Raw genomic sequence first — 13,326 nt, forward strand, 5'->3', positions numbered from 1 at the left:
TCTTTTTTATTTAAATTTTTTACGTAGAAGACCGTAGCTGCACTAGCTATCTCTTGTTAAAACTGTCCTCTAGAAATCAGTGTTACAGAACAGTGGCTAGAAAGCTTATCCTTCTATATTTATTCTAATATGTTTCCTTTTTTCTGAAAGCAGTTTAACAGTAAAACAAGAGATGGGTTTACTGTAAACACAAAAGTCCCTAGCCTCAAAGATCAAGGGAAGGAATATGATGGATTCACAATTACAATAACAGGAGACAAGTATGTTTGCTTTAAAAATTCATATTTTTAATATTCTGATCTTTAAGGAAATGGCAATGAAGAAATGTTGAAGTATGAATTATCAATAGCAATTAATTTCTTGTTCTAGTGGCATTTTGTACTTGTGTGATTGGGCCCTTTGTGTAGATGACTTAGTCTCACTGAGTCTGGAAGTGGTTCTCAAGTGTGCAGCATCTCAGCTGACAGTGACCCTATTATTCAACTCATGCTGTTGAATGCACATTGAAAAGTTTTATCCTTCATAACGGTATCCACAAAATTCTGGTCAGCAGAACTGTATGGCTGACAGTTTTGATTCACCAAGCCATCTCCACATGTATAGAGTAAAATGTTTTCTGCTCTGAGGACTTTTCAGTCTACTTCATAAACCATAAAAACAGATCTGAGTGCTCTGAATCAGAATGGATTGGAAATCACCATCATAGTGGATCCATTCTAAAAGTAGGGATGGACAGAACAGGGGTTTTTGGCCTTCTTATTTTACTGAGATTTTTGAGTGTTTTGTGGCGCTTCAGGCAATACCCTACTAGTTAGACTCATGTAATTCTTAGTTGGTAAATTGTAGTGAGGAGGCATTGGGTCCATTACTGATTGAGATAGTAAATACCCCCTTTGAGAAGCAAGAAGCCAGCACTCCTAAAGAGTGATTTTTAAGCCCATGTTCAAAAGATCTCTATGGTCTGACTACAACAATTCATAATGGGAATTGATAATTTTCTTAGACGTTCTTTCCATTCAGATTACTTAGGGAATCTAAATTCTACACTGTCATTTAAAGTGTTCTACAACCTACTGCAGACATCTTTAGTGTGGAAGGTAGACATTTTACTGAACCCCAGTGGATTTTTCCCTTTTGAATTTTAATCTCTAGACCTTCTGCACATTCATAATGTGATGATGCACAAGATAGTTTCATTATATTAGGAAAGTATTTATCTCTGTGAAACTATCACAACTATGAAAATTAAATTACAAGTGTAAAATTTTGGTAAGAATCTGAATAGTTCCACATAAAGACCAAATTTGTAGTAATTAGCACTATTTAGGAAACAATTCCATTTCTGGAGTTTCAAAGTTAACAAAACAAACATGCTGTGGATTCTAAACAAATAAAACAGACTGAAATAGAAAGGTACCATGAGAGAACATAAGCATGGCCATACTGGGTCAGACCAAAGGTCCATCTAGTCCAGTATCCTGTCTTCCAACAGTGGCCAATGCCTGGTGCCCCAGAGGGAATGAACAGAATAGGTAATCAAGTGATCCATTCCCAGCTTCTGGCAAACAGAGGCTAGGAACACCATCCCTGCCCCTCCTGGCTAATAGGTCCATCAGTGGCTATCTTCCATGAATTTATCTAGTTCTTTTTTGAACCCTGTTATAGTCTTGGCCTTCACAACATCCTCTGCAAGAAGTTCCACAGGTTGACTGTGAGTTGTATAAAAAAATACTTCCTTTGTTTGTTTTAAACCTGCTGCCTATTAATTTCATTTGGTGGCCCCTAGTTCTTATGTTAGGAGAAGGAGTGAATAGTACTTCCTTATTTACCTTCTCCACACCAGTTATGATTTTATAGACCTCTATTATATTCCCCCCTTAGTTGTCTCTTTTCCAAGCTGAAAAGTCCCAGTCTTATTAATCTCTCCTCGTACGGCAGCCGTTCCATACCCCTAATCATTTTTGTTGCCCTTTTCTGAACCTTTTCCAAGTCCAATATATCTTTTTTGAGATGGGGCGACTATATCTGCACACAGTATTCAAGATGTGGGCATACCATGGATTTATATAGAGGTAATATGATATTTTCTGTCTTATTATCTATACCTTTCTTAATGATTTCAAACATTCTGTTCACTTTTTTGACTGCTGGTGCACATTGAGTGGATGTTTTCAGAGAACTATCCACAATGACTCCAAGATCTCTTTCTTGAGTGGTAACAGCTAATTTAGACCCCATCATTCTATATGTACAGTTGGGATTATGTTTTCCAGTGTGCATTACTTTGCTTTTATCAACATTGAATTTCATCTGCCTTTTTTTTGCCCAGTCACCCAGTTTTGAGAGATCCTTTTGTAGCTCTTCGCAGTCTGCCTGGGACTTAACTATCTTGAGTAGTTTTGTATCATCTGCAAATTTTGCCACCTCACTGTTTACCCCTTTCTCCAGATCATTTTAAATTTCTTGTTTCCATATTGTGTGGATAATTTTTTTTTTTCTGAGTAACACCTCTGAAAAGTTACAAAGACAGACAACTTGGCAAAAATAGTAGGCCGAGTAGGGCTCAAATTTAGTTATGGTAAAACAAACATCCTTGAAACTCAGACATTAAGCAGTAACATCCCATTAGAAGGCAAAAATATTGAGAGTAGAACAGTTCATATACCTGTGCTGCACCATATAAGCCAACAGAGACCTCAAGAAGGAAGTGAGATCAGGGATAGGAAAAGCATCCATTGCATTTACTAAACTCAACAGCATATGGAAATCAAAGATATACGGCACCTGAACAAAACTAAGAATTTTCAATTCAAACCTAATCTCATTGCTATCATACAGCTGTGAGAGCTGGAGATCTACTAAAATATCAGACAGAAAACTAGACACATTTTAAAATAAAGGCCAACAAAAGACTCTGGGAATTGGTTGGAAAGACTTAGTCACCAACGAAGAGACCTGAGAAATCACCAACCAGCAGCTCATTTCTACCAGAACCAGAAAGCGTTAGATGTATTTGGGGCATCTACTTGTGGTGCCAGCACACACACTCCCCCATGAAGCTGTTAAGTAGAAACCAACTGGTATGAGGAAATGAGGACACCCAAGAGAAAGCTTAAAAGGAGCCCTTAGCAGGGAGGGCAGGCTAGTCTATCTCAATACCACAGAGCAAATGGAAGGAGCAGCAAATAACGGTGGTTAATGGAAGAGGCTGGTTTCCACCCTGTCTGCAAACATTGGTGCAGGAAGGGTGTAAATGTAAAAATAAAACTAATGCTCTGTCTAAAAAAATCCCCAAAGCCTCTAGACTTCCGTCCATCAAAATATTAGCAGTTATTTGCAATTAAAAATTGCAGATAGCACCTACCACTTTGTCAGTAAGAATATTAAAATAAATTCTCTGATGTTTCTGTTTCAACCTCAGTGCTTCTCATTTGAGTGGGCAGCAGATTTGTTTTCTTGCTTTAAGTAGGGGTGGTATGGGAGAAGGTTTTGGCAGAAGGAAGAAATATTAGCCTTAACTATCTTGCATTTTTGCACCTCTTTTAAGTATTTGATTAGTTTCTTGACATTTATTCAAATAATCTTTTGTATTAGAGTTGGGAACATATTATTTTCAGTGGAAACTCAGACAACGGAAGAAAGAACACAATTGTATCATGCAGAAATAGATGCATTATATAAGGATCTAACAGCCAAAGGAAAAGTACTAATTCTTTCTGCAGAACTTGGGGTAAGGTTTTTATGGAAGCAATTAATTTGATTGAAGCTAGCATGAATTTTGACCTGATTTAAGGGGCAAATTTTTAACAGTGAGGGTAATTAACCATTGTAATCTTACCAAGGGTTGTGATGGATTTTCCATCACTTGCAATTTTAAAATCAAGATTGGATGTTTTTTTCTAAAAGATATTCGCTGGTTCAAACAGGAATTAATTAGGGAAGTTCTGTGGCCTGTATTATGCTGGAAGTCAGACTGGATGATAACAGTGGTTTCTTCAGGCTGTGTAATCCATGAATCCTCTATATAATTAATTTTTAATATCTATACTATCATTTTTTATTTTTGTCAAAATACATTCCAGTTTACTGTGCGTTCAGATTGTTTGGCACAGTTCCTAAATAAGTAATAAAATTCACCTCTTATTGAAATGCTACTAGTAAGAAGAAATTAAGTGAAAGATTACCCTTAAACAATGGAAACCTATTAAGTTGCTCTGCTTTGCTAAGTAATAGTTTAATTCCAAACACACAGCATGAAATGTTCCATAATAAAAATGCCATTATTTTTTTTTATCCTGGCTTGCAACCACGGCATATTATTACCATGATGAGCACTATTTAATGTTGTTCATAGACTGGTTCTTGACAGCTAGTTGTAAAATGAGAATTGACATAAATACATGATAAAACAATAGAATTGTTTTCAAGTTGATTGCATTCTACCTGAGAAGCTTGCTGTGCTTTAGATTTATCAGGATCTTTAACATAGCATAATGCCTTAATGCTGGGTGAAATACAATGCTAGTTTGTTGTTCAAGCTAGTTCCTTAGCTTGACCTTTTTGAGTTACTTTATCTTCCAATGTTCACAATAGGGATGGTTCAATTTTATTGAAACTTATGAAATATTTTTCTTAAAAAAAAACAAAAAAACAACCCACCGTATTGTTGAGTATATTGTATAATTACTTAATGGAGGGTATTACAAAGTACACTAACATTCTTATATGTTTCTTCATCTCATATCTGTACACTAAAGTATTTTTTGAGCCCCTTCTTGCATTTTTTTTTACCTAGGAGGCAGATGCTGTGTGCAATCTAATCCTGTCTTTAGTTTATTACTTCTATAACTTAATGCCACTCTCAAGAGGATCCAGGTTAGTGACTGATTTTGTGCATTATCTGTCCATCTGCTATTCTATTTTAGTGAATGTGGGATTGTTTATCTGCTTAGTGGATTTGATAATAAAGGGACTTGTGATAAACTGCAGTTTCTCATGTGTTTCTAGGGTCTCTTATTCTAATGATACTGATAACATTCCTGATGCTGTAGGCCTCAGGAGGCCAAACCTTTATTGACCACTGTGGTCTGTGGTTAATCAATATTAACTAATTTATCAGTCAGTAACCAGTCCATCAATAAGGCTATAGAACTACAGGTCCTCAGTACCTGAATCCCTGATTTTTACTAAGGTGTCAGATGTCCGTTTTTATCTCTAATTAAAAAAAAAATACCTTGAAGTGCTTTTTTAATTTTTAACTAACGAGTAAGAAGTTGAATTTGTGTAATGTAAAATAATTCCAACTGAAAAATATTACGGAAAGAGACTTGTTGCTCTTTATTTTTTAGCGTGATAGCTTATTCGGTGATCATGGGAGCACTGATGGCAAGTGGGAAAGAAGTAGCAGGAAAAATACCAAAAGGAAAGGCAAGTTCTACATAAAAATACACTGGCTCAACCTAGATAACAGAAGTGATACTTCTAAGTATGGAGAAGCAGCTGAAGGAATAAGCAAGGACTCGGTGTGTGTATCAGGTGTTTGTCCATGCTTTACCATGGTGGCTTACAATTTTATAGTGTTTTTTAGGATTCATTGCTTTTTGTGTTTTTTTGGATTCGCAGATGACAACCTTTGATATAAAGTATATTTCAGCATCTATGGTTAGCCCTGAGGCTGCAGCTGTTCCCCTCTGATGTGGACCTTCCCACAGTAATCCATGCCTTTATAACTTTGAGGCCAGATCCCAGTGGTGACCTCCTACTTGTGGTTCCCCTTGAAGAAGTCTCTGAAGATTCAGCTTGAGCAGAATGCATATTTTATCTCTGGAGTGCAGTGGGCTCTTATAGGCACGCAATAGTAGTGTTTCCTCTTTGCTTGCAGATGAAGTTCAATGTGGTTGCAATTTACAGAGTTCTAAATGGTCTGAAACACATTTATATGAAAGAGCATCTCATCCCATCTTCTGCCACAGGAGAACTGCTGAATTACCTTTGCTGTTGGTTCTGGAGTTTAAAGTGTAGTTCTGGTCTGAAAAGTGACTATGTAAAAATGATACCACCTCACTCATCAGATATGTTCCTTTTGTGTAGTTAGTCATAGCTGCTGACTTTACTGACAAAAATAAGCTGCTTCTTTGAGTCGTATCTCTAGGGGGCCACACTCCAGGTGCACATGCACCTCTCGAGGCTTTGATCTGAGATTTTTCCACTAGCAGTGCCTGGGACCTCAATCTGGTACTCAATTACAGTAGAACCTCAGAGTTACGAAAACCTCAGGAATGGAGGTTATTCGTAACTCTGAAATGTTTGTAACTCTGAACAAAACATTATGGTTGTTCTTTCAAAAATTTACAGCTGAACATTTACTTAATACAGCTTTGAAACTTTACTATGCAGAAGAAAAATGCTGCTTTTAACCATCTTCATTTAAATGAAACGAGCACAGAAACAGTTTCCTTACCTTGTCAAATCTTTTTTTTAAACTTTCCCTTTTTTTAGTAGTTTACGTTTAACACAGTACTGTACTTGCTTTTTTGGGGGGTGGGAGGTCTCTGCTGCTGCCTGATTGCATACTTCTGGTTCCAAATGAGGTGTGTCGTTGACTGGTCAGTTCGAAACTCTGGTGTTCACAACTCTGAGATTCTGTTGTACCTTATGAAACATCCATTTGAACCTATGGCAGCCTGTTCTCTGTTCCATTTATCTATGAAGATGGCCTTTTTAGTAGCCATCATGTTTAGTAGCCATGGCCTGTAGAGTTGGGGAGATTGGTGCCTTGATGGCAGATCCTCCCTTTACAGTATTCTTCAAGGATAAGGTTTCTTTACATAAAGAAAAGGAGTACTTGTGGCACCTTAGAGACTAACCAATTTATTTGAGCATAAGCTTTCGTGAGCTACAGCCCATGAAGTGAGCTGTAGCTCACGAAAGCTTATGCTCAAATAAATTGGTTAGTCTCTAAGGTGCCACAAGTACTCTTTTTCTTTTTGCGAATACAGACTAACACGGCTGTTACTCTAAAACGTTTCTTTACATACACATCCTAAATTCTTATCTAAGGTTCTCTTGGAAGTTCCTTCTTTGCCAATCCGTTCATTTTACCAGTGTTTTTTTCCCAAAGCCACACAACTCTCTGCAGGGGCCTCTTTTGATACCCTGGGTCTTAGAATGGCTGTGGCCTTCTACTTGGATAAGATAAAGCAATTTTGAAGGTTACCCAGGCTGTTCATCTCCTTCACGAATAGATCCAAGGGATCCACGATTTCTGCTTAGAGACTATCAGGATGGATATCTGGATGTATCACTTGTTATGAGACTGCAGGCTTTCATCCTCTTCAAAGGATGACAGCACATTCTACCAGGTCACAAGCAACATCCACTGCTTTGCTTAAGAACATACCAGTGTCTGAGATGTGTAGGGCTGCTGCGTGGGTTTCAGTACCTACATTTTGGAAGCTCTACTCTTTAATCCATGTCATCAAATCCAATGCAGCTCTGGCTGCTGCAGTACAGAAAATATTATGCAGGTGTAACCGATAAGAGTTTGGCTTGCAATACCCTTTACTGGTGATGAGGCATGAAAAAGGAAGTACAGAACCTAGCTTCTCTCTTCACTATTGATGAGTTTAGAAGGCTGCTGATAGCAAGAAAAAATTGAGCTAATTCAATATTGAAAATTAAGACAATAAGCAGAGAACAAATAAGAATGGCCATGCTGTGTCAGACCAGTGGTCCATCTAGCCCAGTATCCTGTCTGCTTACGGTGGCCAGTGCCAGATGCTTCAGAGGGAGTGAACAGAACAGGGCAATTTTGAGCAATCCATATCTTTTCATCCAGTCCCAGCTTTCGGCAGTTCACAGTTTAGGGACACCTGGAGCAAGGGGTTGCATCCTTGACCATCTTTTGAACCCCCAGTTATACTTGTGGCCTTCATAATGTGCCATGGCAACGAGTTCCACAGGTTGATTTTGCGTTGTGTGAAGAAGTACTTCCTTATGTTGTTTTAAACTTACTGCCTATTAATTTCACTGGGTGACCCCTAAGTATTGTGTTTATGTGAAGGGGTAAATAACACTTCCTCCACACCATTCATGTTTTTATAGACCTGCTATATTCCCTCTTAGCCGTCTCTTTTCCAAGCTGAAAGGTCCCAGTCTTATTAATCTCTCCTCATATGGAAACTGTTCCATATCCCTTCTCTGTACCTTTTCCAATTCTAATATATCCTTTTTCAGATGGGTGACCAGAATTGCACACAGTATTCAATTTGTGGGCATGCCATGGGTTTATATATTGGCATTTTGATATTTTCTGTTATCTATTGCTTTCCTAATGGTTCATAACTTTGTTAGCTTTTTTTGATTGCTGCCTCACATTGAGCAGATGTTTTCAGAAAATTATCCACAATGACTCCAAGATCTCTTTTTCTGGAGTAGTAACAGCTAATTTAGACCCCGTCATTTTGTATGTATAGTTGGGATTAGGTTTTCAAGTGTGCATTTCTTTACACTTATCAACGCTGAATTTCATCTGCCATTTTGTCGCCCAGTCATCCAGTTTACTGAGATCCCTTTGTAACTTTCGCAATCAGCTTTGGACTTAACTATCTTGAGTCACTTTGTATTGTCTTTAGATTTTGCCACCTCACTGATCATTTCCTTTTCCAGATCATTTATGAATATATTGAACAGCATAGGTCCCAGTACAGAGTCTTGGGGGACCTTGCTATTTACCTCTCTCCACTGTGCAAACTGACCATTCATTCCTACCCTTTGTTTCCTATCTTTTACTTATCCATGAGAGGACCTTCCCTCTTATCCCTGACTCCTTAGTTTGCTAAAGAGCCTTTGGTGAGGGACCTTGTCAAAGGCTTTCTGAAAATCCAAGTATACTGTATCATCTGGATTACCCTTGTCCACATGCTTGACACCCTCAAAGAATTCTAATAGAATCTCACTGCCAATTCTAGTCACTTCAAAGTGAACTGCACTTTGAATTTTCCATGTCCAGGAGCAAGTCTTTCTCAGTGGAGGGCCAATTACTAACCTGTTCTTTCCAGCAATCCACCGGAGCATGAATTTGGTAAGCTTCAGGGCAGAGTGCCAAATGTATTTTTCTGAATAGTTTTTTGGTTGACCTTTATGAGATGAAATAGGGCCGTGGTGGACAACCTGCGGCCCGTGGGCCTCACGCAGCCCATCAGGGTAATCCGCTGGCGGGCCGCAAGACACTTGTTTACATATAAGTACACAGGCACAGCCGCCCGCAGCTTCCAGTGGCTGCGGTTTGCCGTTCCCGGCCAATGGGAGTTTCGGGAAGCTGCGTGGGCTACAGGAACATGCTGGCCACCACTTCCTGCAGCTCCCATTGGCCAGGAACGGTGAACTGTGGCCACTGGGAGCTGCGGGCGGCCGTGCCTGCAGACAGTCAATGTAAACAAACTGTCTCACGGCCCACCAGCAGATTACCCTGATGGGCTGCGTGCGGCCCGCAGGTTGCCCACCACTGAAATAGGGTGTTGCACTTTGACTGGCTTTTACTGATGTTGCCCAGATGTCTTGGCTATGTTTAGTAGTATACATGTCAAAATTATGAAAAAACCCACCCTTAAATCATAGTTCTTACTAATGCTAAACTGGCATTCAGAAATACATAATGGGAAGAATTAGACTAATACAAAATGCTAGAAAAGCCCAATATTATCCCAGATTTCTGGCATTACTGAATTTCTTCAGTAGGCCATCCACTAATACTACAGAACAAACATCCAGCCTTCCAATTTTTATTTATTAATGGGGAATGCAATCTATTGTTTTAAAACCACCCTTGATTTCATAATGTTATGGCATTTAATCACTTGTGTCCATTAATTCTGATTAAGACATCAGAAGATATGCTAGATTCCACTGCAAAAGGATGAGAACGTTGGTGACAACACAACTTCTCTAGACAACTTCTCTAATTCCATGGGTTTAGTCTTTTTTAATAGATTAGGAAAGGCATTGGTGATTCTCATGGATGTACTAACAATAAGTTAGCACTTTTCAAAATGCCATACTTTCTTATTCCTATGTAATTATTTGTTGATGATCTGTTTTGTTTCAGTTGGTTGATTTTGAAGCCATGACAGCACCTGGTTCTGAGGCCTTTAGCAAAATAGCCAGAAGCTGGATGAATCTCCAAAGGTAAATGTCTTGTCAAAGAAAAAAAATTCAAAATTCTTATATGCAGACTTAAACAAAATGTATACGTGTATGTAAAACAAATATGACCTGTGATAGTCCTTAGTAAACCATAAATGTTAAGATGATCATGCTTCCTCTGAGCCAGTTTATTGTACTACAGTCTGTCATGATAAAATTCATTCTAGTGCACAGGGCATGCACAAGGCCATATGTACCAATGAAAATCCACTTAATGCCTATGCTAAAGGTTAATGTGGTACGTATAGCCTTGCATAGACCCTCTGTACTGCGGTGAATTTCACCGTTGGTTATCAGCAGGATATTAGAATTGTTAAATTGTTTAAACTGTAACTTAATACAGATTTTTTTAAAAAATTGCCACCAGCTAAATACCCTATAGCACTTGTGCATAGTAAAATTAGTGACTTTCAATGTTAAGTTTAAATAATAAGTCATGGGCCTGCCCAGCAGTCTAGAAGTAGTATAAGGTGTTGAAGCACACAAAGGGATAAGAATTTGGGTTTGGTAGCACCCGAGGGGAAAGTGAGTCACTACTGATCCATCCTACTTTGGCTAATTCACGTGGCACTGGAGGGATCCACATCTAGCTCATTTCCTGGAAGTTTTCTGCAATACCAGGCCTCTGAGGGCATTTATGGTGGAGAAATTAAAAGGAGTTAAAAATGTGAATGTTTTTAGTGCAGAATGAAATCTAGTGTTTTAAAACTACCCTTTATTACATAAATATATTCTAGTGTGTGTGTATTCAGACATATTTACAATGGAGTACACACGTTCATTCCTTGTAAACGGGTGTTCCCATCACAAAACTGTCAGAAACTTGGCACTAATTTTCCCTTTGTGGTCATTCTCAGTACAAAAGCAACATTTTGAATGGGCTGGAGACTGAAATAGGTTCCTAAACATTCCTAAAGGTGGTCCCTCTAAGGGTTTAGGGTCAGGATTAAGGCACTTCGTGGGGTAGTTTAAGGAAATCCTGCACTGCTGCTCTGTGCTGTACCTCTTCTGTTGATAGCTTAACTTAATTATCTGTGGTTGTCAGCTTGCTAACTTTCACTAGAACTATATTCTATTTAAATGAAGGAAAGCATAAACATTCAGGTACATTCATTTGAATCTGAGACTGATTGCACTTTCAGATAATAAATGTACTTGTAAGTCAAACAATTTCAGTTTCCTTATATAAAGGAAAGGAATACATTAAATATACTGCATTGATGCAACATTGAAGCAGACCATATTTTGTTGTATTTTTTTAATTGAAACCACACAAACTTTGACTTTATCATCTTGTATACATATTATGGTATTAAAATTAATACTCATGTGCAAACTGTAAATGTTCATTTTGCAATTTTTAATCTCTCACACATTTCATTAATGTATTATTAAAGTATTAAAACAAGTGTTGACACCACCTTCACTATGAAGAGTAATGCAATGGTATATCAGTTTGGAGTGGTTATTTTACAAAATGAATAATGGTTGTTAGAGAAGTAAATCTTAGTTCATCCTAATTATTGCCATCCCAGAAGGCTCCTTTATATTGTGATTAGCTCATTCTCCATGCTGAGGCTACTTGCTGAGGTGTGAGTCATGGTGAGCAAAAGATCTGAGCAACAAACTCCTGACCAAGATTGGGCCCTAAATCAGTACAGACTGAAACTTTGTCCTTGAAGTAAATTTTTAAACTCTATTGCAGTTTAATTTTGTTCTCTTTTTCAGTATTTCTCCTTCTTACAAGAGTCTTCCATCAGTATCAGAGAGTTTTCCAACGTTAAGAACAATGATTGAGGTGCTAAATGCAGATTCTTCTCGTTGTCTTAAAAGAACTATAGTTGCTGTGTAATTTATACAAATAAAGGGCCAAGACCTCTTGTTTTGTAAATTATTTTTGAAAAGGAAAAATTATGAATAAACTGGGTCCTTTGTTACTTTTGATACAATTTTTGATAAATGTAATGCTTGAACCATTTTCTTTACCTTAGGGGCTCTAAACAAACGGGAAAATCTTTGTTTGATTGAAAATATACGATGAATGTTTCCATGCATAATTTAATGCCACTGCTTTCCGAATAGAAAATTTATTTCAGTGACCAAACCTAAGGGTGATATAATATAATTGAATGGGAACTACTTCGAACCTGCTGCAGATATGGATTTTGTTCTTAAAGAATGTTTTCCTTAATGCACTTTGAAAATCCCATATCTCCTCCGTCTTTCAGTCATATGTCTTCAGGTTCTTCAAAACAAAAAATTTAACTGTGAAAACTTTATGAACCATACCTATGTGTATAATGCATAAATACACACGTTACATAATGTTGTCCTATGAAGAAGTGTTTCAAATACCTGTTTGACAGATAATGTCAGGAACACTTGTAAAGAAATTGGTTTCAGGAAAACAAACTTTGGAAATAAAAATAAACAAATGATATGATTAAAATGAGCCTTTTCTGGTGAGCAAATGACAGACTTATACTGGTGGGCGTTGTTACTTGCAAGTGAGGCTGGCATGCTGCTGTTGGGTTTCTTGATGGGGAGGGCACCAATAGATTGTGAATGTACTGGGAGAGCCACCTGGAATGGTACTGAGGCTGGTTTGTCAGATGGTGGTAGGGAGGGACAGCATCCTGGGGAAACTCAGGGTATGTCTACACTACGGAATAAGGTCGAATTTATAGAAGTCGGTTTTTTAGAAATCGGTTTTATATATTCGAGTGTGTGTGTCCCCACAGAAGTGCATTAAGTGCATTAACTCGGCGGAGTGCTTCCACAGTACCAAGGCTAGAGTCGACTTCCGGAGCGTTGCACTGTGGGTAGCTATCCCACAGTTCCCGCAGTCTCCGCTGCCCATTGGAATTCTGGGTTGAGATCCCAATGCCTGATGGGGCTGAAACATTGTCGCGGGTGGTTCTGGGTACATATCGTCAGTCCCCCCTTCCCTCCCTCCCTCCCTCCGTGAAAGCAAGGGCAGACAATCGTTTCGCGCCTTTTTTCCTGAGTTACCTGTGCGGACGCCATACCACCGCAAGCATGGAGCCCGCTCAGGTAACCGTCACCGTATGTCTCCTGGGTGCTGGCAGACGCGGTTCTGCATTGCTACACAGTAGCAGCAAC

At 38.5% G+C, this 13,326-nt stretch overlaps 1 protein-coding gene across 10 annotated transcripts in view; it reads left to right on the top strand.

Moving 5' to 3' along the window:
- Nucleotides 1–12,152, top strand: part of TTC13 (tetratricopeptide repeat domain 13) — an 81,842-nt gene extending 69,690 nt beyond the window's left edge. The window contains exons 18-23 of one of the 10 annotated variants that reach the window (XR_005224784.2): nucleotides 151–260; nucleotides 3,595–3,730; nucleotides 4,796–4,875; nucleotides 5,349–5,522; nucleotides 10,106–10,185; nucleotides 11,932–11,978. Coding sequence is in view for 3 of the 10 variants with exons in the window: in XM_043543261.1 (XP_043399196.1) it covers nucleotides 151–260; nucleotides 3,595–3,730; nucleotides 4,796–4,875; nucleotides 5,349–5,427; nucleotides 10,106–10,185; nucleotides 11,932–12,055 (609 nt within the window). In the remaining 7 variants the exon portion in view is untranslated. Of the gene's footprint in view, nucleotides 1–150; nucleotides 261–3,594; nucleotides 3,731–4,795; nucleotides 4,876–5,348; nucleotides 5,523–10,105; nucleotides 10,186–11,931 lie in introns of those variants that run through there. The other 9 variants (XR_005224785.2, XM_043543261.1, XM_037895211.2 and 6 more) reach the window with 9 other exon arrangements.
- Nucleotides 12,153–13,326: the final 1,174 nt, after the last annotated feature.

The sequence above is a fragment of the Chelonia mydas genome, chromosome 3, assembly GCF_015237465.2.
Source record: "Chelonia mydas isolate rCheMyd1 chromosome 3, rCheMyd1.pri.v2, whole genome shotgun sequence".
Taxonomy (NCBI): Eukaryota; Metazoa; Chordata; order Testudines; family Cheloniidae; genus Chelonia; species Chelonia mydas.